General features: G+C 36.7%; 1 protein-coding gene across 4 annotated transcripts in view; it reads left to right on the top strand.

The window, feature by feature from the left end:
- LOC128680103 (dual serine/threonine and tyrosine protein kinase-like) overlaps nucleotides 1-25,025 on the top strand; it is a 30,936-nt gene extending 5,911 nt beyond the window's left edge. For 2 of the 4 annotated variants that reach the window (XM_053762904.2, XM_053762905.2), the window contains 22 exons: nucleotides 236-382; nucleotides 1,220-1,380; nucleotides 1,858-1,974; nucleotides 2,595-3,014; nucleotides 3,524-3,717; nucleotides 4,298-4,434; nucleotides 4,518-4,771; nucleotides 5,018-5,134; nucleotides 5,798-5,912; nucleotides 6,645-6,868; nucleotides 7,067-7,235; nucleotides 7,630-7,717; nucleotides 8,119-8,286; nucleotides 8,650-8,779; nucleotides 9,162-9,280; nucleotides 9,690-9,781; nucleotides 10,015-10,147; nucleotides 10,682-10,863; nucleotides 11,812-11,910; nucleotides 12,462-12,588; nucleotides 14,407-14,492; nucleotides 14,785-19,578. In XM_053762904.2, the coding sequence (XP_053618879.1) occupies nucleotides 268-382; nucleotides 1,220-1,380; nucleotides 1,858-1,974; nucleotides 2,595-3,014; nucleotides 3,524-3,717; nucleotides 4,298-4,434; nucleotides 4,518-4,771; nucleotides 5,018-5,134; nucleotides 5,798-5,912; nucleotides 6,645-6,868; nucleotides 7,067-7,235; nucleotides 7,630-7,717; nucleotides 8,119-8,286; nucleotides 8,650-8,779; nucleotides 9,162-9,280; nucleotides 9,690-9,781; nucleotides 10,015-10,147; nucleotides 10,682-10,863; nucleotides 11,812-11,910; nucleotides 12,462-12,588; nucleotides 14,407-14,492; nucleotides 14,785-15,023 (3,486 nt within the window). In that variant the 5' untranslated portion in view covers nucleotides 236-267 and the 3' untranslated portion in view covers nucleotides 15,024-19,578. Of the gene's footprint in view, nucleotides 1-235; nucleotides 383-1,219; nucleotides 1,381-1,857; nucleotides 1,975-2,594; nucleotides 3,015-3,523; nucleotides 3,718-4,297; nucleotides 4,435-4,517; nucleotides 4,772-5,017; nucleotides 5,135-5,797; nucleotides 5,913-6,644; nucleotides 6,869-7,066; nucleotides 7,236-7,629; nucleotides 7,718-8,118; nucleotides 8,287-8,649; nucleotides 8,780-9,161; nucleotides 9,281-9,689; nucleotides 9,782-10,014; nucleotides 10,148-10,681; nucleotides 10,864-11,811; nucleotides 11,911-12,461; nucleotides 12,589-14,406; nucleotides 14,493-14,784; nucleotides 19,579-23,151 lie in introns of those variants that run through there. The other 2 variants (XM_053762907.2, XM_053762906.1) reach the window with 2 other exon arrangements.

Raw genomic sequence — 25,025 nt, 5'->3', positions numbered from 1 at the left:
AAGTCCCTTTTTTGAGGTTACATTAGTAATAAGTATATTATTCAGAAATTGTCATAATGTACGTTAAGCAATTGGTTCCTGCATGTGCTAAAACCCACCAATAACTAATTTAGCCCGGTGGCGACCTATCAGAAGGATCCATTATTATACAATATGAAAATTGACCTTGGCTATTGACGCTCAACTGTCCATAGTGATGCTAATAAAATAATTTAATTTAAAAGTATTTTTTCAGTTCGCATCGCATGAGCCCAACGTCGTTCCAACATGGCGGGCGGGGGCGCGTGGTCGCGTCGCGTGGCGGCGCGCACGCGCACGCTCCGTGGCCTCGTGCGCGACACACAACGCGCGTTGCACGATGTATGCGACATACTCAACTTTGGTAAGCAATAGTATTTTAAATAAAAAGAATGGCAATTTATCATGTGCGTTGCCTGATAGCAAGCAAAAACCCCAGTCCATGGATATAACTCGATAAGAGTCACTGATGTTATGGATCAACTCCTGAACGGCTGCCGCCGTGGTCTGCTCGATTCTCATAAACTGTTTTGTTTGGCCAATCATATTTTATATCTATTTTTTTATCAGCACTCGATCGCATTGATTAATACTCAATACTCATTTATTCATAATTTCCGTATAATTATTGACTAAGTACTTAATATTTATTACATATTATCGGCCCGTCCCGGCTTCACTTGGGTAAAAACATAATAAATGATACCCCTAAACCTTCCTCAGGAATCACACTTATCTGTTGGTGAAAACCGCATGAAAATTCGTGCAGTAATTTTTGAGTTTATCGCGAACAGACATACGCGGCAGAGGACTTTGTTTTATAATATGTAAGGATACATACATATTTTAATATTTAGGTAACTCTGTGTTCATCAAGCTGATCATATAATTTTTTTCACCTCCTTGTTGATAGATATCTGATGCAGGTCAATAACATACAGACGAGTATTATCACGCGTGTTTCTTTTGCAGGTAGAGAATAGGATCAGGCGGGCCGATTGTAAAATTATAGCCAAATCTTCCAAATTTAATGGCGATTTTATTTGCGTTAGCCCTGGGATTTGGGGCGTCACCGCTCCCAATGAACCAGGGAACACGCGAAGATGACAGAGAGATCAGCAATCTGGTTGCGTTCGTCGAAGTCTGACCTACTCTTCCGTTCACCACGGCTTTGTAATAAATCTAAATATATTCTTTCCAGACCCAGAAGTCCCAGTGACGGTGCAAGACATCGGCAGCATATGCAACAGGCCCACAGCTATAGTAGTGCTGGGCACCAGTGCTGCAGCGAGAGCCAGGCTTCTGAACTGTTTGCTCGGACGACAGCTGCTGCCCGACCCGGCTCCTAGGGGGTGCAGATGGGTTAGAATAGATTAATGTTTACTAAACTTCTTTTTTGAGAGTCGAAATTCCAATCAAAATATGTTGACGAATTTGCGGTATACAGCGGAAACGCTGGTTCACGCATCGGTTATAACGCCTGTGAACCAAAAGGTCCTAGGTTCGAATCATGAATGTGTGACCGCATTCAAATTCAAACATCGTGAGAAAACTTGCTCGTTGGTTGACTAAATTTAGTTTCCTAATGTGTATGCGACTGTCAATAGACGTCGAGTCGCAAAAATCATGTCAGATGCCTTCATTAACTGGATCCTTTTCAAATATCATCAAAATCGACAAGCATTATTTAGCTATGAAAGCTTTAGAGACAGATAGACTTTTGCATTTATAATATTAGAATTGTACCGATAAGCATTTTTGAACGGATAATTTTGTAAATACAAACGCCATCCCTGCTCAAAGTAAAGCTATGTTCTAACCAATGTCAGGACATTTCAGCTAAAAATCCAGTACGGCAGCAGTACACAGGTGCACTTAACTCTTGGCAACTCCGAGTTTGAGCTGGTAGAGGAGCTGGAGTGCAATAAGAGATCATGGGATACTCTGCCTTTGCGGGTAAATATAACTTTATTACATTATATATTTTTTAAAACACACATTAGTCCGAAAACGCTCCTGGCGTGTTGCATCAGGCTTAAAACTATAAAATTGACGATCTCTCAACTCAGCGTTCTCTTGGTTTCTTCCGCAGACGTTGAGCCTCAGAGCTCAGGGCCCACTGTCCTATTTTTTGAACATTTGATCCCAACTATAAAATCCTTATTTTCACAATCAAACTGATTTTAATCCTAAATTAATATATTGTCAATTCGAATATTTTTTAATTGATTGACGGTGCATTTATTAATTAAAATAATAAAAAGTAAATTAAAGTAATAAGTAAAAGTAAAGTTCTAATAAATACCAGGGTATTTATGAGAAAAATTGACTTTAATTAAACAGGTTTCATAAAAAATATTAAGCATAATTTAAGCTAAAGTATTTTTTGTCGCCATCTGTCATGCCAAATTTTGTAAAGTGCGACACTGTAAAAACATACTTTAAGTTAAAGTATGCTTTATATTTTTATAAATAACAAGGTTAATTAATAATGTACTCAAGTTTTGTCTGTACTGGTACTTTCCTTATGGTCTCCTCAGTTGAACTTAGCATTTAAAAACATTTTTCGTTTTCAGGACCTTCTACGCCAGGATCATAACGACCTGTCAACCATGTTGGAGGTGGAGCTAAACAATACATTCCTCAAAGATGGTCTCCGTATCATCGTACCACCAGACATCGAAGTCGACTCTGGTGTAACCAGCTACCTAACGTTGAAGCAAACTCATTTAGACTTATACAACAAACGTGAAATGATTCTAAGGAATTTTAACCCTGTGTATTTGTACGCGTTAGACAGAATTGGTAGGAACATTTTTAGTGACAATATTGGTGACAGTATGGTGACGTCGAGGAGTGAAGAGGATTTTTGGAATTCGTTCAGTTTGTATAGTACACCTCGAGTTAGTGAAGTGAATGAAGTTAAAAAGGAAGTGATAGTCGATAAAGTTGTGAAGGAAAGTGATAATGGCGAGCCCGCGGTGTTCGCTGGGGAGGTAAGAAGTTTTTATTATTATTTTATGTTGGAATATACTAATTTAATTGTAGCATGTTGCATTTATCATGTTCTGTACATATTCAAGTTTATTTTTATAATAATGTGTAACCTTTATATTAGTAATCTCGCAACTGAGTTTTTAAAAGAGGCTGAATGGTCCAGTGTGCAACAGTGGCGTTTACCCTACTTTCTCAATTTTCTGTCTCAAGAGAGACAGAGAGAGAGAGAATCCATACATATGTTGGCTTCTCTTTATTTTAGGACTGAGTCTTGTCGCTGGTTGGTTGACTGGTGGAGATCCCTTTTTGGTACAAGTCCGCCATTTTGTATTTACCTTCTTATTGGTATATGCTTCAAAGCATGTGTTATTTGTATAATAAAGATGTTATAAACAGACTATACCCATGTGGTAGATTGTGGCTCACCCTCCTTACCAATCCACAACGAAATCCAGAGTCACAGCAATGTAGAAGCACTAAAATTGCTGATGATGATGCTATTTTTCAGAATTGCCTCGACCTTCACCAAATTAAAGAGATCAACCCTCACAGTCAGCTCCTCTTCATTCTCTTCTCTGACAGTACGGACCTCTCGCACAAGGAGGTGGAGAAGACTAACGAAGCTACAGAGTCGGCTGAGGATATGTACAGAGCTGAGGATCTGCCCGAATCTGATCAGGACCTTATGGAGCCTGTTTTGAGGTAAATAGGTTAAATGACTAATGTTTAATTAGTTAACCTTTTAGAATTAAATATTGGTCCCCGCAAATTTAGACGAGATAACACGACATGAACAAGTCCAAAGAATAACTTTTACGTAAAAGGTTTGATAATGGCAATGCAACCGACATTGAATTATTGTAAAATGATCCACCTGCAATGTTTAAATGGAAACGTGTGCAAATTCTCTAAATTTTGAATAAGTCATTTATGGATTTTTTTAAATAATCATCTGACCTTGTCAACTTGCTTATTATCTGTGTAGCGTAATAAGTCACCAAATGTGGTTAAAGAGTTTTATTTCTCAATGATCACTTACAGGAAAATGCGATTATTTTTTGTTAAAACATGCCTTGTGTTCAGTTGCTGTAAATGTTTTACAATTAGGCATGTTTTCTTAAAGTGAACATGTCGATTATTATCTGTGATCACTTGCTGAATTTTTGGATCGTATGTTAGAATGTAATACGGACTGTAAAATAGACTATTAAAAGTATTTGTTCAACACTGTTTCTCGAAAAATAAGTAATGTCGTCAGTTATTGAAAAGAAAGCTTTTTCAGTTACATGTTAAACAAACATGTTTACAGACGGACACAAGAATCTCCTATTAATAGTAAGAAATCTACTGCCAATAGAAGACTGAGAGAAGAACAAATAGGTTTTATGAATGAGCTGCTCGATCAATGGGAGTTGATGTGTGAGTCTTTCTCATAAATTCAATGAATTCCTTTTATTTTTATTCAAATTAAAAACAATTAAGTCTCCCAATCTGATTTTCAGGTAGTCCACCCCCGAAACACCACGTTAAAAGTCAATGGATCATAGCAAATGACGTAGAAATCCTACGTACAGTCGACCTCAAACCTTTGGCACCATATCTTAGCACCGCCATACAACATGCGGGCGAAACTTTGGGGAAGGGGAAAGCGGATAGCGCAATACATACGAGATCAGCGTTTCTGAGTACTACCGTTAAATTTGCAGCCGAGTGTTCGCAAAGTAGCCTGTTGGAGTGCAGCACGCAACTCAGTGAGGTATGTCATGCAAAAACATGTGTTTTATTAATATTTGTGGAAAACATGCCTGGCGTGTTAGTTTTAATGGTGAGAAACCTGCCTAGCGTGTCATAAAAGTATTTTGATATTTAAGAATTAGCCTTTTTTCATTGCTATGTCTTTAGATTTGTTCTTGGGGAAAATTGTATACCCATTCTTAGTACCTTAATAATGTAAATAGTGATTATTTAGTAAGTATATTTATTATATGTGTATTGATTGCAGGTTCACGTGAAGCTACTACAGCAGTTCATTCTGGCCTCATTTGATTTAGCTAGAGAGCTGCAGGTTGTGCCCAAGAAAATACAGTATGTTGCCACTCAGGAACAACAATTATTTGAAGTGAGTCTCCTTCTACAAGAACGGATAAACTCGTTTTAAACATAATATACATTATTTGAGGCGTGACTGATACATCCGCGTCCCAATCATAATCCTAAATATTGCATAATTTTATCCTCACTTTCTGAGCAATTTTATAAAACCAGTTTGTATGTTTAGTTCTTCACACTTTATATGTTCAACCAATCTTCTTGAAATTTTACATACTTGTAGTTTGAAGTACAAAGAAGGACACAAGGACACCTTTCATCCCAGAAAAATAAATGTTTGTCGTGGATAATTCACGAGGGCGAAAGCAGGTGAAAGCTATTAATAATAAAAGCGCACATCAGTTGAAATAAGATCATGATTGAAATTTGATTTACAAAGATTCGAGTGTTAACTATAACTACTATATTAGGACAAATCACACAGATTGAGCTAGCCCCAAAGTAAGTTCGAGACTTGTGTTATGGGATGCTAACTCAACGATACTATATTTTATAACAAATACATATATAGATAAACATCCAAGACCCGGGCCAATCAGAAAAAGATAATTTTCCATCATGATCCGACCGGGGATCGAACCCGGGACCTCTCGGTTCAGTGGCAAGAACTTTACCACTGCGCCACCGTGGTCGTCATTGTGAGTTGTTGGTTAGATATATTTTCGTTTGACAGACGATTAACAACAAATTCAGCGAGGGCGACAAGAAACAGGAACTGGTTGCTATAATGCAGGAGGTGCTTCAGGAAATGCAGACGGAAGTCAACAATATGGACTGGAGTGTCGATGGTAAGATCTACTAACGTTTCAATCTATTTGGAATATCTGGATTGCACTAAATATACAAATTAATTCAGTACAAAAAATATATGGGGCACTTATCGTAGTAAAAAGACTTTTTCATGTTTTAATATGTAATGGAAAAAGCAATTTGAAAATTGTATTTCTTTTATAAAATTGTCAAAGCTGTCTAGTAAATGTGTAAGGATTTTTTGTAAATTATGTTATGTATGATTTTAGTAAATGATTATAAATAAAATAGTTTGAGAATCCATACTACTTTTATAAATATGAACTGTGTGTATGTGTGTCCTTATTTCACGTCAAAACGGAGTATTGTATTGAGATGATTTTTGGACTGGTGATAGTTGGAGAGCTGGCGAGTATATAGGCTACCTTTTACCGCAGGCAAACGCTAGTTTCAAATAAAACAATACAACAAGCCTTGTATGATATTCATGCAGCAGTCGTTCAAATTAATTCTGTGATTGGCCTTTCTTATGTAATAAATTCTTACTAGTAAGTACCAGAGAGCAGAATTCGTAAATGAATCGCTAAGATAGTATCAAACAAAGTCGCTCTCCGCGTCTGTCTGTCTCTAAGCTTTCTCCTTTTAAACCAAGCCATGGATTTTGATTAAATTTTCACTGTTATTCCCGAAGGTGTACAAACCTCGTACGAAGTCTGTAAATAAATAAAAAGAAAATCGCTAGTAAATACATATATTATCTTTCGTTGCAGACCTGCCGTGCCACCAAGACCGCCGCTTCATGGTCTCCAACTCTATCTTCTACTCCACGCGCTCGTCCCCTCCCCCTCCCCCTGCCCCTCCCGCTCCCCCGGCACCCTCCTCCCGCGAGCCCACATCCGATGGAGAGGAAGCCTTGTCGTATGACAGCTATAACTTTGATGATTACGAGATTATCAATGAAAGAGATGAGAGTTTGAGCATGAGTTATTTGAAGGTGAGTCACTGAAATTTCGTCTTTAAAGTTACTTTAAGTTTAATGACGAATTTTAAATTTGATTGGGAATGGTAGTTGTTTTTTTTTTTATAGTGGAGTTTGATCGATTAAGATATCCTATTATATATTTACTTTCTATTTGATTTATACGGGCCTTAGTGTGGCTGGCCAATTTTTTAGTTTTTTTTTTTATTGCAGTCAAATTCGGAAGACGCATCAGTAGTGATATCTCAAGCTGGTCGCATTCGAGTAGAAAACGAGGAGACATTCTCTCTCTCTCACGCGGTCAGCTGGGCCAACGCCACAGTTTGCACTAACGCCGGGAACGTGTCTGTTAAGGAGGCCTCTTTGGATGTTCAGCAGACTGGTGAGTTTTAGCTATATTTAGTTTTTTAGTCACTAGCTTTTTACCTTCTTCTCTGTCCGCGGTTTTCCCACGGGAGCAGTTATTTTTCCGGAAAGAAAAGTACCCTATATCCTTCTCTGTAAACTAAGTACATGTATGCAAAATTTCAAGAAGATTGGTTGTTTAGACAAAGCGTGAAGAGGGAACTAAACACTTATTATTTTCACATTTATAATATAGGTTGGGATTGGGATGTTTCAAATTACAGTAAACTAAATATAAACCTAAGTCCTGTCGAATAAGCAGGTTACATCTAGATGTAACTGAGACCGGCTGCAACTAGGTCAGGCTGGCTAAATCTAGTTATATATGTATTTCGGGGCTTAGCCGTAATATTTGTTATAATTTGTTTCAGTGCTTTCAAAGCTCAGCCGTAAAATCAGTCTAAAACTAGTCAATTTCGTGGATTGTCTTCGAGAAACTTATTTTGGGACCTTGCAGAGGTATGTTAAAATATTTCAACCGATTATACGATTAAACATTTTAGCGCTTTTATAATTGTAACATATGATTTCAATGTTTTGCAAATAAATATCTTTATCGACGTCCACATATATCTATGTTTTTGTTGATTAGAAAAGTTATCTATACCCTATTCATCTTGGACTGAGACAAAAGGTAAACAAACCATGAACCAAAAAATCATTATGTCTCGCTATTCCTTTATAATTTTGTTCTGATTTTCTATTAATGTTAAATTTTTAGTTGTCTTATGGAGTCATGTCGCTTACATAAATTTTTTGGCTTGTTTGTTTCTCGTTTTTTTTGTTTGTTTACCTTTTGCATCAATTCATATTGAATAGATTATAATTTGTCTTGGTGGCAAAAACCCTATTAATTACAGGTGTCTAGAATCTCTAGAGCTGTCGTGCAGACAGGAGTTGGGCGGGCGGCCGGCGAGCGAGGCCATGCGGCAGCTGCTGTTCGTGGCGCGGCAGGTGCAGCTGCAGCCCACTGGCTCCTTCTCGTTGCTCAGATCTCTGCTGGACTCCCTGAGGAGATTAATACACAGGTACAGTTTACCCATTTTTAAATACATGTTACCTGTATTGTCCCCTCTAAAAGTGTTAATATAAAGTGTTATTTCAAACTTCGCTCGAAGGACTTACCCAAGATACTATCACTACCATAGTAGACATCATTTATCATACTCGATCTACCATAGTATAATATCAACCACTTCGTGCATACAGAGTGATTTTTTATATATCACATTATCATAATATTGAATAACTTTTCGTATGGAACCAACCCTGAAATCGCAAAAACTTGAGGAATGTAGACAATACATGTGAATGTATAAAAAGTCACTGTGTATAGGTATTTTGTTACCCTCTCCATAATAAATACAGAAATATATATGTGTTTCTCACAGACTACGTCTCGCTGGAGAAGAATCAGAAACAGCGTGCTGCGCTCTGAGCCCTGTATGGAGAAGAAGAGTAGCCCTTCACACACTGCACTCTTTGACGCCGACTCGATTGGCCAGGATTATATCTGCGCAGGTCATATTCTGTTTGTATTTCACGTTGTATAAAAATGACATATTTTAAATCTATTTTTATTGTCAGCATTCGATCTCATCATTTTTATATGTACATTTTGATGTACTTAAGGCACTTTGTATTACTGGAAAAAATAGAAAACAAAAGAGCATTTTGATTTCGACTTGCATAAGAAATTGTTTTTCGGAAAATATGTTATATATCATTATAATTTACTTAATGTTAATATAATTATACAAGTACATAACCAACCTTTGTTTATATGATTATATTTATGGGAATAGTTCTTATTTACGTACAAGTATGTATTTTGGCTTGAACTTCTTACTAGTGATTTTGTGACAAAAATGACAGATTTTTTAATGTAATCTTCTTTAAACAGATACTGGAAAAACTAACGGTAGCCCATGAAAAATATCAATCAGCGCTGATCGCGCTCGAAGCCGCTTTGGAGGGACGGTTACATCACACAGAAGCTGTCAAACTTGCCATCAGAAAGAAGTGAGTTTTATTTCAATAAATATTATAGAAACTATAGTAGCAAAATAATGGACAACACTCAAATATCCACACTATTTGTTAGACAGTAACGGGCACAACACCCTCAGTACCATATCCATAGACAAATATAATATTATATTATATATGTGATTACAAGTACAAATATTACCCGCGGTGAGAATCGAACTCAGGACCTGCAGATACGATGACAAACATCAGCTAACGAGAAACTAATGGTTGGCCATGAGAAACTTATGTAGGAAGTGACCTAAGTTGTGTCAAAAAAATTTTATTATTAAACTGAAGATTTTACAAAAGTCTACTGTAAAAGAACAATTATATCTCATTAAATGTTATGATGAACAATTACATCTCATTGAACTTATGACTGCAATTTCACTATTTACAGATACGCGCCAGCGTTTGCTCGCTTATGTCTAGAAAGCACCTCAATGTGTGATCTCCTTATGTACGGAACACCAGAACTTGGTAGAGAAATAGGTAAGAGTTTTCCAATTATGTATTTTCATATGATACAAGGACATAAGTATATTACAAGTTTTATTTTTATCATGTTTGCAACAGTCAACATTTTCTTGGATTAATTATTTGAAACTGCTTTACATATTTGACGCGCAACATACCGCTCTTCCCGCTCATTTCCATTATTTCAAGCTATTGCAGCTAGTAAAACAACTAACCAGCAATTATGAGAAATAAAACGTCATTTTTAGGTCGAGGACAATACGGCGTAGTATACTCTGTTCGCGGAGGCTGGGCGGGCCACAGTCCGGTCGCAGTCAAGTCTGTTCTGCCGGCCGATGATAGACATTACCACGAGTTGGCTATGGAGTTCTTTTACACTAGGTAATTTGACTTTTCAAGCTCAGCGAATTGTCATTGTGAGAAATATGCCTGGCGTGCTATCGAGAAATGTGCCTAGCGTGTTGGAATCTGTTATGAACTTCTCAGTCAGGCTATATGGCTATAAAATCATAGTTGAATATTCAAAATTTCAAGGTTTTTCAAACAAAAGTTACTGAATAAAGATATTATTATTATCTTTTCGTTCTCATCCTCGGCTGTGACGCTTCGAAGCCTGGAGTTTACATGAAAGACATTCATACGTTATTGGGCGAGTTTATTTAATTTGTTTCAAAGACTATCAGCAAAACAGACAATGTTGTATTCTTATGTATTTCTCTATATGTTTATGGTGCAATAAAGAGTTTGGTGCAAAAATACTTTCGAACCGTTGGATCTGATTTTGATGAAATTTAAAAGGTATGTAGGATCGGTTTTTTTTTTTCTTTTGAACTGTTCACAATTTTGTAAAAACTCATCAAAAATGTGGTCTAAGTTCGCGGCGATCAAGTGGTTATCATAACAACGTAATGTCAGGAGTATCCCGGCGCACCCGCGCATAGTGCGGCTGCTGGGGTCGGTGGTGCAGCGCGCGGGCGGCGGCGCGTGCGCGGGCGTGCTGCTCGTGTGCGCGCGCCGCGAGCGCGACCTGCACGCGGCCGTGCGCGCCGGGCTCGCGCGCGCGCGCCGCCTCCGCGTCGCCACGGATATCGTTGAAGGTAGGACCTAGCTCTGGAACAGCTCAACACATTTTTCATTTGCGTCACAAAAAATTTTAAAAGATAATTAGAGTAAGTAGTTAATTAACTTTCGATTTTATACTTCGTATGCGTGAGTTCCCGACAGGTATAGATATGTTTCCGGGATGAAAGATGCACACTATGTCCTTTATACTTAAAACAAGGATGCAAAATTTCAAATCAAATCATTTATTCAAAAATTAGGCCTTCACGGGCACTTTTTCACTATATATATGAAGAAGAACATGATTTAAAAAAGATTGGTTGAGTAAATAGAGTGTGAAGACGTAATAAACTTACTTTCGCATGTGTAATATTAGTTAGGATAATTTTGTAGCGGGAGCTAGGTGATTATGCTCGACCGCCACAAAGGGAAGATCTTCCCGCCAGGCTAGGTGTTGCGCCTGGGTAACCGGTTCCCCAGGCGCAACACCTAGCCAATTTCACATACTAAATAACCTAACTAATATAATAAATGCGGAAGTAAGTTTGTTGCCTCTTCACGCTTTATCTACTCAACTAATCTCCTTGAAATTTTGCATAAATATAGTTTGATCTACGAAGGACACCATAATACTTTTCAACCCAGAAAAATAAATAGTACTGACCGGAATTTCCCGCGAGTAAAGCTTAACAACTATTATGTTAATATATATAAATGTCCAGAACTTATGTATATAACATTATTGAAATGTACAATTTTTCAACATACAAATATTAAATATTAGTATAGCCTAAATATTAATGTACATTTTGAACAATACACACAATTATATATTCAATAATTGAATATAGTCATCTATTCTTTACTAATGTTAAAAGTAAATTAATTTCTTTGTAGCTTTTTGAGAAATACTGTACAATTTTAAATATATCGTGGAAAAGTGATTGTGAGGATGTAATATCTGATTGAGTAGTGTGTATCAGGTATCCGCTACCTGCACTCGCTGGGGCTTGTGCACCGCGACATCAAGATGAAGAACGTACTCCTCGACCACGACGACCGCGCCGCACTATCCGACTTGGGTATGTGGTGCTCATTCTAATGTTCTTAAACTGAGAGAGACAAAAAATAATAATCTTAATCCAAATTAATACTCGTATTACAAATGCGAAAGTATGTTTGTTTGTTACCTCTTCACGCTCTGTCTACTTAACCAATCTTCTTGAAATTATGCTTACATGTAGTTTGAATTAAGGAGAAGGACATACACCTTTCATCTCGGAAAAATAACTGTGCCCGTGGAAAATTAACGCGGGCGAAGCCGCGGGCAAACGTTAGTTATATAAAAAATTATATTAAAGAAATGGTAAGCCCTTTTGGCATGATAGGCACCAACACTGTTTAAATTAGTTTCTTTCGGTGTTTCTTCTCAGTTTTGTCACAGTCACTATTTTGTTAACAATTAGTACAATCTATCCCAAAGCGAAGAAAACAGATTTTTGACGAACGACATTTTTTAACTATTGCAATACCAAACAAAATGCCAGCCGACAGGAGACAGCGCTTTCATTCTATTTCTTCGCTTTCTGGACAGACTGTAGTATCGTGTTTCGATTTAGACGTGTGTCTGTAGGGTTCTGTGCGGCGGAGGCGCTGATCTCGGGGTCGGTGGTGGGCACGCCGGTGCACATGGCGCCGGAGCTGCTGCGCGGGGAGTACGACGCTGCCGTCGACGTCTACGCGTTCGGGGTGCTGTTCTGGTGAGAGGGGCGTGGGTGGGACTCGTGGGTCTCTTGGGGCGCGTCTATATATACATACTAAATGTTGCCCGGGGCTTCGCTTCCGTGGGAATTTTTAGATTAAATATAGCCTTTAGCAATCTTAGATAAAGTACCTATCTAATGGTGAAAGAATTTTTGAAAACGTTGCGGTAGTTTCGGAGATTATCCGCCTCAAACATACAAACTCACAAACGCTTACCTCTTTATAACAATAGTATAGATATTTTATCAGCACTCGGATCACAATCATAACCTGTTGTGATATACTTTTTTTGAGTATGTACATTATGTACTTGCCTTCTGGCATGATAGGGACCAACACTGTTTAAATGAGTTTCTTTCGGCAATTCTTCTCAATAGTGGTCGTTCCGAAATGGCAGTAGTTTGTAGCTTGTGAGAGAAATTATTATTTAATATAAAAATTGACGTGAAAAAGTGCCCGTGAAGGTCTAATTTCTGAACATATTATTTGAATTTGACCAACCGTATTGATTGGTCAAATTCAAACTGGTGTCAACACTGGGGTCAAACACTTGCTTCATATTGGTCAAATTCAAACTGGTGTCAACACTGGGGTCAAACACTTGCTTCATATTGGTCAAATTCAAACTGGTGTCAACACTGGGGTCAAACACTTGCTTCATATTGGTCAAATTCAAACTGGTGTCAACACTGGGGTCAAACACTTGCTTCATATTGGTCAAATTCAAACTGGTGTCAACACTGGGGTCAAACACTTGCTTCATATTGGTCAAATTCAAACTGGTGTCAACACTGGGGTCAAACACTTGCTTCATATTGGTCAAATTCAAACTGGTGTCAACACTGGGTTCAAACACTTGCTTCATATTGGTCAAATTCAAACTGGTGTCAACACTGGGGTCTAACACTTGCTTCATATTGGTCAAATTCAAACTGGTGTCAACACTGGGTTCAAACACTTGCTTCATATTGGTCAAATTCAAACTGGTGTCAACACTGGGGTCAAACACTTGCTTCATATTGGTCAAATTCAAACTGGTGTCAACACTGGGTTCAAACACTTGCTTCATATTGGTCAAATTCAAACTGGTGTCAACACTGGGGTCAAACACTTGCTTCATATTGGTCAAATTCAAACTGGTGTCAACACTGGGTTCAAACACTTGCTTCATATTGGTCAAATTCAAACTGGTGTCAACACTGGGGTCTAACACTTGCTTCATATTGGCAAATGATACCAGAGTGCCCCTCTAATAATCTATATGTTTATTTTATGAAATTACATCTTATATAGTACTATACTCTGTGGCGTTGCCTTGGAACAGCACGAACGTGATTGCGCTGAGCGGACAAAATGTTATTTATGAATTGAAATTTCTATTTCCACCAATCGCGTTCGGTTAATAGGGCTGTTCCAAAAGGATCGCCACAGGTAATGATTGAACTCTTGATTATATAGTACGCCATATAGTAAACCGAGAAAACTATAAAATTGTGTTCGTAGCCACATAGCGAAAGAATATGATTGATCTTTTAATTATACAGTATACTATATCGTAGAGCGAGAAATCTATGGACAAAGGCAATACTTGAGAAAATAGAAGGTCACATCTAACTGTACGGTGCTGAGATTAAGATTGAATAATGAGAGGCTGCTAGCACATCACCTATGGGAAGAATCTCCATTTTATACCCCCTTCCCTTGATTGACTTATACAATCTGCTCGGGAGAAGCTGCTAGCTGTTTTTATTTCGCCACCAGATCAATAAAATGAGCAAACTAATCTAGGAATAACAGATTTCATATATTTCCAGGTACTTGTGTGCTGGGAACGTCAAATTACCAGACGCTTTTGAAATGTTCGTGAACAAGGAGCAACTCTGGAGTGGAGTGAAGCGAGGTGAATATGTTTTTTTATCTCGTCTGAAAACAGAAAATGTACAAAAACAAGTTTATTTGTTAGACAAATTAAAAAAAGAACCCTGACTTTCAATATTAATTTCGCTGCAACTTTTGAACGGCTGAACCGATTTCGATCAAACATATCTAAGATACACTGTTTTAATGTCATATTTCATTCCTCACACTCCTTACTATACTCGTATCACTACAACCAATCGCAAGTACATATTTCGGTGACGTCATGAATCCGGCTTGACTTCCGACCAGAATATAATTGAGCATGTATCCAGGTGTCCGTCCCGAGCGCCTGCCACACTTCACAGACGAGTGTTGGGACATTATGACGTCGTGCTGGGCCTCCGAGCCCTCCCAGAGGGCATTGCTCGGGGACATACAGCCTCGCCTCGAGAGGATCCTCCAACAGGCCTTAACTGAGGACCAGGGAAAGGCGAACACAAATACAGAGGTTAGGGAATATGATTCTGAAGACAGCTTGAATATGACTGGCATTGATGGGGATTTAGATTGATCGACTAATGCTCTGTGTGGATGTGGAGCGGTTTAATCCATAGCTGTTGTCTTGTCCAAACTGTCCCTCCTGCTCCATAGATGAATGAGGCCGACAAGACGAGGCAATTGCTGGTCTAAATTGATATAATCCGTCTGCTATTTCGACTCGAAAGTTCGGGAATACTTTAAGTTGATTCCATAGTACGTAATCAGTACTGTGTAATATTAACTTTGAGTAATCACAATCTGATACGACATTGGAAACATCTAGAAACGAGTCTACAACTTCTTAATAGTTGCCTATCAGACTGTGAAATCTATTTTAAGAACCTTTATGAAACGAATCTACGATAAAACTGTAGAATCAACTTCGATTATTTCCGATCCGAGACAACACTGGAACCTTAAAAAAAATGTAAATCTTGGAAGGCAATGCTGCTATCATGTCCCTATGCATTTGTCTCTGGGCAGCGGTTATCATTTGAATCGGTCGTATACCATAAAATGATAAGGAACGAGATAAATTTTGTAAGATACATCTGCTGTGAGAAACATATGAAGTGAGATAAATTGTGTGAGAAATATATGGAGTAAGAGCCAATACGAATAGGGTGTGTGGTTGTGTAATATAATGAAGAATGCGAATTGTGTTGATCCCATATTAAAAAAATAAATTGAATGACATGTAAAACCTCTAGGTGATTCTATATATATTCCGCTAATCAGAATATTATAGAATGTAACGAAAAGAACTAAAGTACTTGTCACACGAAGCGTGCATAAGTGTTTAAATAATATGTCTCTATGGATGAGAATAAAATAGTAATCTCCAATAGAATCAAGTTATATTTTCATTATTCGCTACGTTTTCCTAACATTTTGATTAAGTGTAAGAAATACACTATAATTATACTATATTGAGCTATATGTACGAGTAGTAGTAACATAAGTTGTATAGAAATTACTATCAAGTGTACCATCAGAAATCATATCAATGAAGAATGATTTACAATCTGTTTATAAAGAATAGAAAACTGTTTTTTAATGAATTGATGATTGATGATTGGTCAAATTCAAACTGGTGTCAACACTGGGGTCTAACACTTGCTTCATATTGGCAAATGATACCAGAGTGCCCCTGTACAATAATCTATATGTTTATTTTATGAAATTACATCTTATATAGTATTATACTCTGTGGCGTTGCCTTGGAACAGCACGAACGTGATTGCGCTGAGCGGACAAAATGATACTATTTTTTTGCAATTGCAATACCAAATCTTATGGTCAATATTGGTTGATAAACACCCGTGTTGCCCGCCAAGAAGCTTATTTATTTTCAATTCTTTACAGACAGGCTGTAAGTAACTTAAAATATTAAACTTAATTGGTACTATTTCATATATACTTATACGCTTGTCAAAAATGATGTTTCATATTTTGACAATTCCACTGCCAATCAGTGATCAATAACCTGAAAATTCAAATGAAAACTTCAATATTATTGGCTGATTGTGTGTGATAATAATTGGTGTAAGATTGTGATCTCAAATATTTTGCGATGTGATAAAAATTTTGGCCTAAAATAAATTTATATTTTATTTCATGAAATATATGATATATCAAACTATTATAAATAGTTTTAACGGTTTTTTAAGAAATGTATGATCAAGTTTTGTAAAAATAAGTGAATAACATTATTATTATGGTAATATTATTTCAAAATATACTTCACATGGCGCTACAATTGGTATATATTCTTGTTATTAACATGTTTAGGTATTCTAATATTGGCATTATTTTGTAAAATCCACAAATAATGAAAGAAACACCAACATCTCAAGGTTCCGTATCTCTAAAGTTCAAATAAATCCCTTTTTGTAAAAAAGATTTAAAAAAAAGTATCAAAGAAGTAAAAAAAAAAAGGTCTTGAGAAATGAAACGAAACGTTGGAGATATTCGCAAATTAGCAATACCTGTAAAAGGTGACTGAATCAGAAACAGTATTTGTTATTATTTTTTTTCATTTATTACGGCACAAACAGTCATAAGACAAAAAATAGTTATAAAACAGTTTACAATATAACAGACCAGACAGTGCCGACTATGTATATAATAATAATAATATTAAAGCACAGAAAATTACACGTGTTAACAAACACCATGATCGCTTAACTAGAAGCACATCAATAAATAACATTAAATTCATGCCGTACCTGTGTTCAACAAAGTTAAACACAGAAAAAAGATGATAAAATTATAAGACACAAGGTAAAGATAAAAATTCCCCTATTACAACATCAACTCAGTACGAACTTTGCTTTTCCTAGACTTCAGAGAATTGGAAAAAATTACAATATCTGAGAAATTATTGTTATTATGTACCAAACAGCGATTAAATAAGTTATTGCGTGTATTCTTATATATAATTATATTAATATTATTGTTTGACGACCTCGGTGGCGCAGTGGTAAGATTCTTGCCACTGAACCGAGAGGTCCCGGGTTCGATCCCCGGTCGGGTCATGATGGAAAATGATCTTTTTCTGATTGGCCCGGGTCTTGGATGTTTATCTATATATGTATTTATTATAAAATATAGTATCGTTGAGTTAGTATCCCATAACACAAGTCTCGAACTTACTTTGGGGCTAGCTCAATTTGTGTAATTTGTCCTAGTATATTTATTATTTATTTATTCAGTTCTTGCGAAACTGCGGTAGTACTAAAATGTTCAGTTCGCGCGAGCAGCGAATCGGAAGACGATGTTTAACTGTGAAATTAATTTTAGAAAGGAGCGTAGGAGAGTCAATCAGGTTAATTATTATTTTGTGTAGGAATGCTATGTCGAATAGTGTTCTGCGATTCTGAAGAGATAAAATTATTTAATTACTTCAAGATCATTGTAACACGTGGTTGACATATAAATAACATAAATATTATATAAACAAGGTACGTGGATGTTTAATACACATAATATTTTACGATGCTGATGTTTCTTTTGTTTGAAGCGAGAAGACTGACAAAACTGGAAACAAATCGATTTTTACTTCAACAATTATCTATTTACAGTATAAGAAAAACTACTGAGGGCTTGTATTCCAGTTACTTTTATTGATAAAATCAGTATATATTGCTGTAGAAAAATCGATACTTAAAAATAATCTAGAATATTCATGGAGCCTATAAAAAGTATAACTATCGAAAGAATTATTGATACTCTAGATGATTTATCAAGGAAATCGATGTTTGCGCATCACTAGTTCAGTTATTTCCAGGATTTTATCAAACTCTGTGGAATACTATAAGATTAAATTATAATATTGTGTGAGCGCGACAAAAGAACGTCGACATTGTCTGTCCCGCTCTAAATGATCGTTGATCAGCTTATGTGTAAGACAATACCTTTTATATCTGTGATTCAAAACTGTTGTCGAAGAATGACTTAATTAAGTTGTTTAGATCAGTATCGGTTTATAGAGTGATATCTCTTTCACATATTATGTATATGATTTTTTTTTCTTATCTTGCTCGTGATATTTTGTTTTAAATGCAAATGTATTGCTTGTAAGGATTTAAATAGTTGTGTTATATACAGGTCACACATGCTTTTTAATTTTGAAAATAATGAAATGAAAAAATTCTAGAATCTAATAGAAATCGAACCCACGCCCTTGTGTATCCGGGACAGCGCTCTTAACCACTGAGCCATTAAGAACATGCCAGTTTGGCCGAATTAATTCATTGCTTCACCTTCTTACTTTTCATTACAGAATACTCTTAACTAATATAAATAATGAAAATACTGTACGTCGACGTAAGACGTACCTAAAGATATGAATTAATTCGCCTGAACTGGCATAGTCTCGGTAGCTCAGTGATCACAAGCACTGTCCCGGATAGACAGGGGCGTGGTCAATTCCCGCTCGATTACATAATTTGTTCATCTTACTCGTATTGTTTTCAAATATAATTACGATTGTCAACAAACGTTCTTGAAAAATAGCACCCATTCTTCTAATGGTGTTGGTTAACTCGTAATCGTGTCACAATAGCGCTTCAATAGTGATGTTTACCCAGATTAAATCAATCTGTACTATTTATCTTAAGTTATTTACATTCGTGTGCTTTTTGGACTAAATGTGATTCCACGAAAAATAGTACTTATTGCCTAAAAATGACTAACTAAAACGTCATAAGCGACTTTCGTCCATAAAGTACCTTTTCTCGCGAAACTTTATATATCTGTTTATAGATTGTATGTTTTCTTTCAAAATTATAACAGTATTGTTAGTATAATGTGATAAGTCATATTCTTTTCTAGCATTACAGTTCGCAATGTATATTCATTTGCGTTGGCAACTGTCGGCTGTAGTGTGTGAAAGAAAACTGTGTATTTTCTCCCCGACGAAAACGAATACAAAAAGTCACATCTCAGAAAGTAATTGGTCATCGAATTCGCCGATTTCAAGTCAATAAAACACTCTCAGGTACAATACTACCCGATTTATTGTAACTTATTTAAATGTATGTTAACTTCCTCTTGTTTTAATTAAATCAAAGTTTTAAAAATTATATTGCTTTTTAATACGTACTCCCGTTATGTTTTTATCTAAATAGATATCTCAGCTTGTTCCTGCTTATATTAGCGGTGAACTTAAAAATCCAGGATGTAACAATATGAAGTCCTAAAATACGTTACTTTGGGTAGATCCATATTTAAAGTCTCAAGGCGATACTTTTTTATTAATTTATTTCATGTCGTCCACCAGGATCCCCTAACTCGACCCCCAGGGGATCCTTGTGAACTCATCTGTTCATCAGGATCCCCTTTAAATAAAAGTACATAAAGTCAATGTCACACTGAGTATTTTTTTGAAATTAAAAAACTTAAAAAATTTAAACAGGAAACGAATTAGATAAGATAGGTGATTTATCTTATTTAACAATTTCTAAAAAATGACCTATATTATTTAATAATTATTCCTGTATAAACTTATCAGTTGCGATTTGATCCGTTTTTTATTTAATTGAAAGTATTATGGTTTTCCATTGCATAATTTAGTCACAGTTGACAATCGAAAACGGCGGCCACTAAATTCCTTTTAGTCACTAGTTACAATGTCAATTGTATTATAGAAAACTATAATACTTCTAAAAAATCTTTACGTAGTGCGGCATAATTTGTTAAAAAATTCTTTTTTAACTTTCGCCAAGAAATAAAAAATATATATTTGTAGTAGCGCTAGTGCGAGAAGTGCTTATTCGCTTTAATATTAACACTTCTCAAAAGTAGACATCAGTCTTAAGTGTTGTCCATTGTAACATAATTTGTGAAGATATTTAGTTACACCTGTATAAATCTTGAAATTTTGAATTTGCGCCCGGCTGCCTGCCTGTGATTTTACACCCGGCGACCTATCTGGCATCGTGAGGAAACCTGCACACTGGTTGGACTATGAAGAAGAGATCTATCTGGCATCGTGAGGAAACCTGCACACTGGTTGGACTATGAAGAAGATACCTATCTGGCATCGTGAGGAAACCTGCACACTGGTTGGACTATGAAGAAGAGATCTATCTGGCATCGTGAGGAAACCTGCACACTGGTTGGACTATGAAGAAGAGATCTATCTGGCATCGTGAGGAAACCTGCACACTGGTTGGACTATGAAGAAGAGATCTATCTGGCATCGTGAGGAAACCTGCACACTGGTTGGACTATGAAGAAGATACCTATCTGGCATCGTGAGGAAACCTGCACACTGGTTGGACTATGAAGAAGAGATCTATCTGGCATCGTGAGGAAACCTGCACACTGGTTGGACTATGAAGAAGATACCTATCTGGCATCGTGAGGAAACCTGCACACTGGTTGGACTATGAAGAAGATACCTATCTGGCATCGTGAGGAAACCTGCACACTGGTTGGACTATGAAGAAGAGACCTATCTGGCATCGTGAGGAAACCTGCACACTGGTTGGACTATGAAGAAGAGACCTATCTGGCATCGTGAGGAAACCTGCACACTGGTTGGACTATGAAGGAGAGACCTATCTGGCATCAACCTTCATTGGAAATATAATATAATAGGAAGAATATAATTTCTTCGTAATAATACTCCGTGACGAAAAGATTTATCATAATCCACATAATTTCTCCAACTATCACTTAAAAGTGTTTTTGGAAATATTATAGTTACATTTTCCCCTCTATTCGTTGCCACTTAAGGTTCAAATTATGCTCAAGCGGACCTTTTACCCTAAGGGTCGGGTAAAAACAAACACGTCTGAAGTGTCGTTGAAAAGGGTAAAGTAGGTACAGATGTCTTTTGGTCAGTTTATTAAGCGAACAAAATGTGTTAGGGGTTTTACTGATATTTCAGAGCATTTTAACTTTAACCCACTACATAAAAAGACGGGTTTTTTATGTCATTCTAGCGTCATTCTAAAAATTTATAAATGTGTAAGTTTATATGTGTATTAGGTACTCAATTTAACAATTAGCCCACTCGAATAGTAGAAAGGTGCAATTACATAAATTCAAAATTCTTTATTCAACAGATACATCACTTATTGCATCATAAATGTACTAAAATTTATGTCTAATAAATAGTATAAAGTCGTTGAATGACTTCCAACAGGCAGATGAAGAGGAAGCGGCGCAACAAACTTCATAACTGGGATTTCTAAATCGCTAATAGACATTTGGCTGTGTCCCTCCATATTTGCCTATAACACTGCCTTGATTAATCACGTTGATTTTGTAAGGCAAATTCGGCAGTAAATTATGTAGACATGTACCTAGTTGGATGTGTACACACTTAGACCCAATATCCCTGACACAGCGCCCACAAGACAAACACGAGAACTAGTGATGTCTGGAGCTGAGGGCTTAGTGCGAGTTTGTGGTAGTCGTAGTAGTTGCGTCACAATGGCGCACTCTGATTCCATTAGCTGCGTCTCACTGAATCGACTCGATGGTGAGATGAAAATATCAAACGTACCATGTAAACAAATCAGAGGAAGAAAGAAAGAAAAATTATTTATTTGATATCACACAATTAGCACAGCAATCTTACACTTATATATGAACGAGCGCGTATCACAACTTTGCTAATTTTATTGTCAACACTAGACAGACAGATGTGACAGGTCACAACAGACAGGTTTATCTAGCAGTTAATTTATCTGTTAGATTACAGTGTAATGTTTTATCAGAAAGTAATGAAACTGACACAGTCTCCTGTGTTTTTCTTTTTAGTTTTTCGCTATTATTAAAAGAATTGCGTAATACTAACGGTGGATACTTTCAGTCCAAAAGAAAAGAGTTATTTTTTGAGTCGACGAAAATGGTTTAAAAGCAGTTGATCTTATTTATATTACGGTCACAATCACAATGTATCGTCTAGGTTCTAGAAAATAAAATGTTTACGACATAACTCCAATTACCCGACCGCGTAAAAGAAGTTAAGCACCAGATGAAATGGCACATCCCTGGATTTACATAAGCAATAAAAAATAAAAGAGATAGGGCATTTCTTCAAGTATCTACTTTTGTAAGTAATCTGACATAACCTCTAAAATTTATTTGTATCGATCGTTGCATATTTAAAACTGTGTTATTATTTATTGAATGATAAAAATCGATTTAGACCACGGCATCGGCCGGCCCAATTACGGTCGAGCGAAGTTTCAAGTGGCCAATAGAATATCATTGTTGACACACGAAATTCGAAACTTCATGGTTAGCATAGCATATCGCAGCATTGGTCGAGTTCCAGCCTATATTTTCACATGTACTTTATTATATAAATTTTTGAAAATATTCGTGAAATAACTTTTGCCCATGGCTTCGCTCGTGTTTATCTCGTGCACAACACAACCATTTTTAGCTTTGAAAATCATATCTAACTATAAGTTACAAAGTAGGTAACTCGCACAACACTAAAATCCAAAACTCCAGAGGCGCAGATCAAACAATTAGTTACCTACGGTTCATCTTTACTGAACCAATCAGAATCCTTTGCGTAATAGTAATAAGTATCAACCTATTCATAGAATACGATCTATGATAGTTTTGTATGTAACATTTGATTTTATGTTTCAATTGCAGTTTTTAAATATATTTTTTTTTATGCGTTACAGCCCTGAATCTAATCCGGACGGAACACGCAGAGATGAGAAAGAGATAGAAAGTAGTGGCGTGTGGTTCCGCCCTAGAATAGGACCACTCGTGCATGTTGGACGAGGCGACTAAGGGACACACAGCCTAGGCAGCTGACAGGCAAAAATAGAATTCCCATAGAGGGATGATGTCAAGACATTCAAAGGATTTTTAATAGGTTGACCATTCGCGGCTTAACAACTCCGAATGCATACGGTACCATGCAGAGATGAGAGAAAGAGGGAGATAAAAGGTGACGTTACACAAACATTGTTAAGATATTTATCAATATAAAATATATACGGTAAGGCACGGCAAGGCAAACCTCACGACATAACTAATCCTGTAAGTGCCCGCATTCACAGCTGTTCTGTTGCATTTCAACCAATGTTACTGTTACTACTTCTGTCTCAGGGTTGTCACCTGTGTGAAAATATTCACAAGCTAAAAAGAGAGAAAGCGGATGAAGCGGTGGTGGTGTAATGGTTAAGACGCCCGCCTGTGGATCCAAAGGTCCCAGGTTCGAATCCTACTAGTGCCACATGAGTTTGTATACAAATTCGACTCATATATAGTACCTAGTTTTCATCGACCACCACTTGCTTTCGGTGAAGGAAAACATCGTGAGGAAACCTGCACACTGGTTGATTATTATTAAATTGGGTGTGAAATGGAGAAGGCAATGGTAAACTCCATTAATAATGCCAAGAAAGTTGTTGTGTGTTTTTCATTCCACGTAATGACCGCGACTCTCAGTCATGAGGAATACGACTATGAAGAAGAGAAAAAAAGATATTTATGAACCTTAAGTACTGTCTTAGGCGCTGTCTCCACGAGGGAGGAGAATCGCGGCGATATTATCAAATTCAAATAATTTATTCAGAAATTAGACTTTCACAGGCACTTTTTCTCGTCAATTTTTATATTTATAGTTATATAATATTTCTCACAAGCTACAAACTACTGGCATTTCGGAACGATCACTGCTGAGAAGAAATGCCGAAAGAAACTCATTTGAACAGTGTTGGTCCCTATCATGCCAGATCGGCTTGCCATTATTGTTGTGTTAATATATTTTAGTAGGTACATAATGTACATAGTCAAAAGGTATATCAAAACAGGTTATGATTGTGATCCGAGTGCTGATTATAATATTGTCGTGCCACGTATTTCTCTACACTTGCTATGGCGCTTTATCCACGAGCGATATTATCGTGGAGAAAGCGCCATAGAAACATACATACATTTATCTACTCAATGAGATTGACGTTGAAAAAGTGCCTGTGAAGGTCTAATTTCTGAGTAAATTATTTGATAGATAGTCATCTTAATCCAGCACTAAAAAATGTAATAAAAAAAGACTAAAACATTTAGTATTCCAAAGGTGGCAGCCCTGTCGGCAGGGTTGGCGGGCGACAAGCGGCAATTAATTCCTTTGATCTCGCCGCGTGATTGCCGATGTCACGTTGTTCACGAGCGCGTGTTGACAGGGACACACGGCCGTGTTTAATGTAGAACAATTAAACCTCAACATTTTTACTAATTTAGCAAAATACAAATCCAAGATTTTGATAAGATTAGTGTTTATTTTGCTTCATAGAGCACTCTGTAACAGTACCGTTAGTCCTGATCGTAGTCTATGGGTAAGAGGTAGTCCCCAAGAAGGTTTCTTGCAATCAGTCATGATGTATGTCACCCTAAATTATTTTTTGTGACAATAAAATACTTCGTACAATTTTCGGCAGTTTCATTAAAGTCAAGGCGAATGCCTTGACTTTCCAGAAATCAGACTTTCGCACGAATTTTTTACTCATATTCTATTTTAATAATTGTACATATTCTATTTAATTTTAAA

The sequence above is a fragment of the Plodia interpunctella genome, chromosome 23, assembly GCF_027563975.2.
Source record: "Plodia interpunctella isolate USDA-ARS_2022_Savannah chromosome 23, ilPloInte3.2, whole genome shotgun sequence".
Lineage (NCBI taxonomy): Eukaryota > Metazoa > Arthropoda > Insecta > Lepidoptera > Pyralidae > Plodia > Plodia interpunctella.
This window is presented reverse-complemented; position numbering and strand designations above follow the sequence as displayed.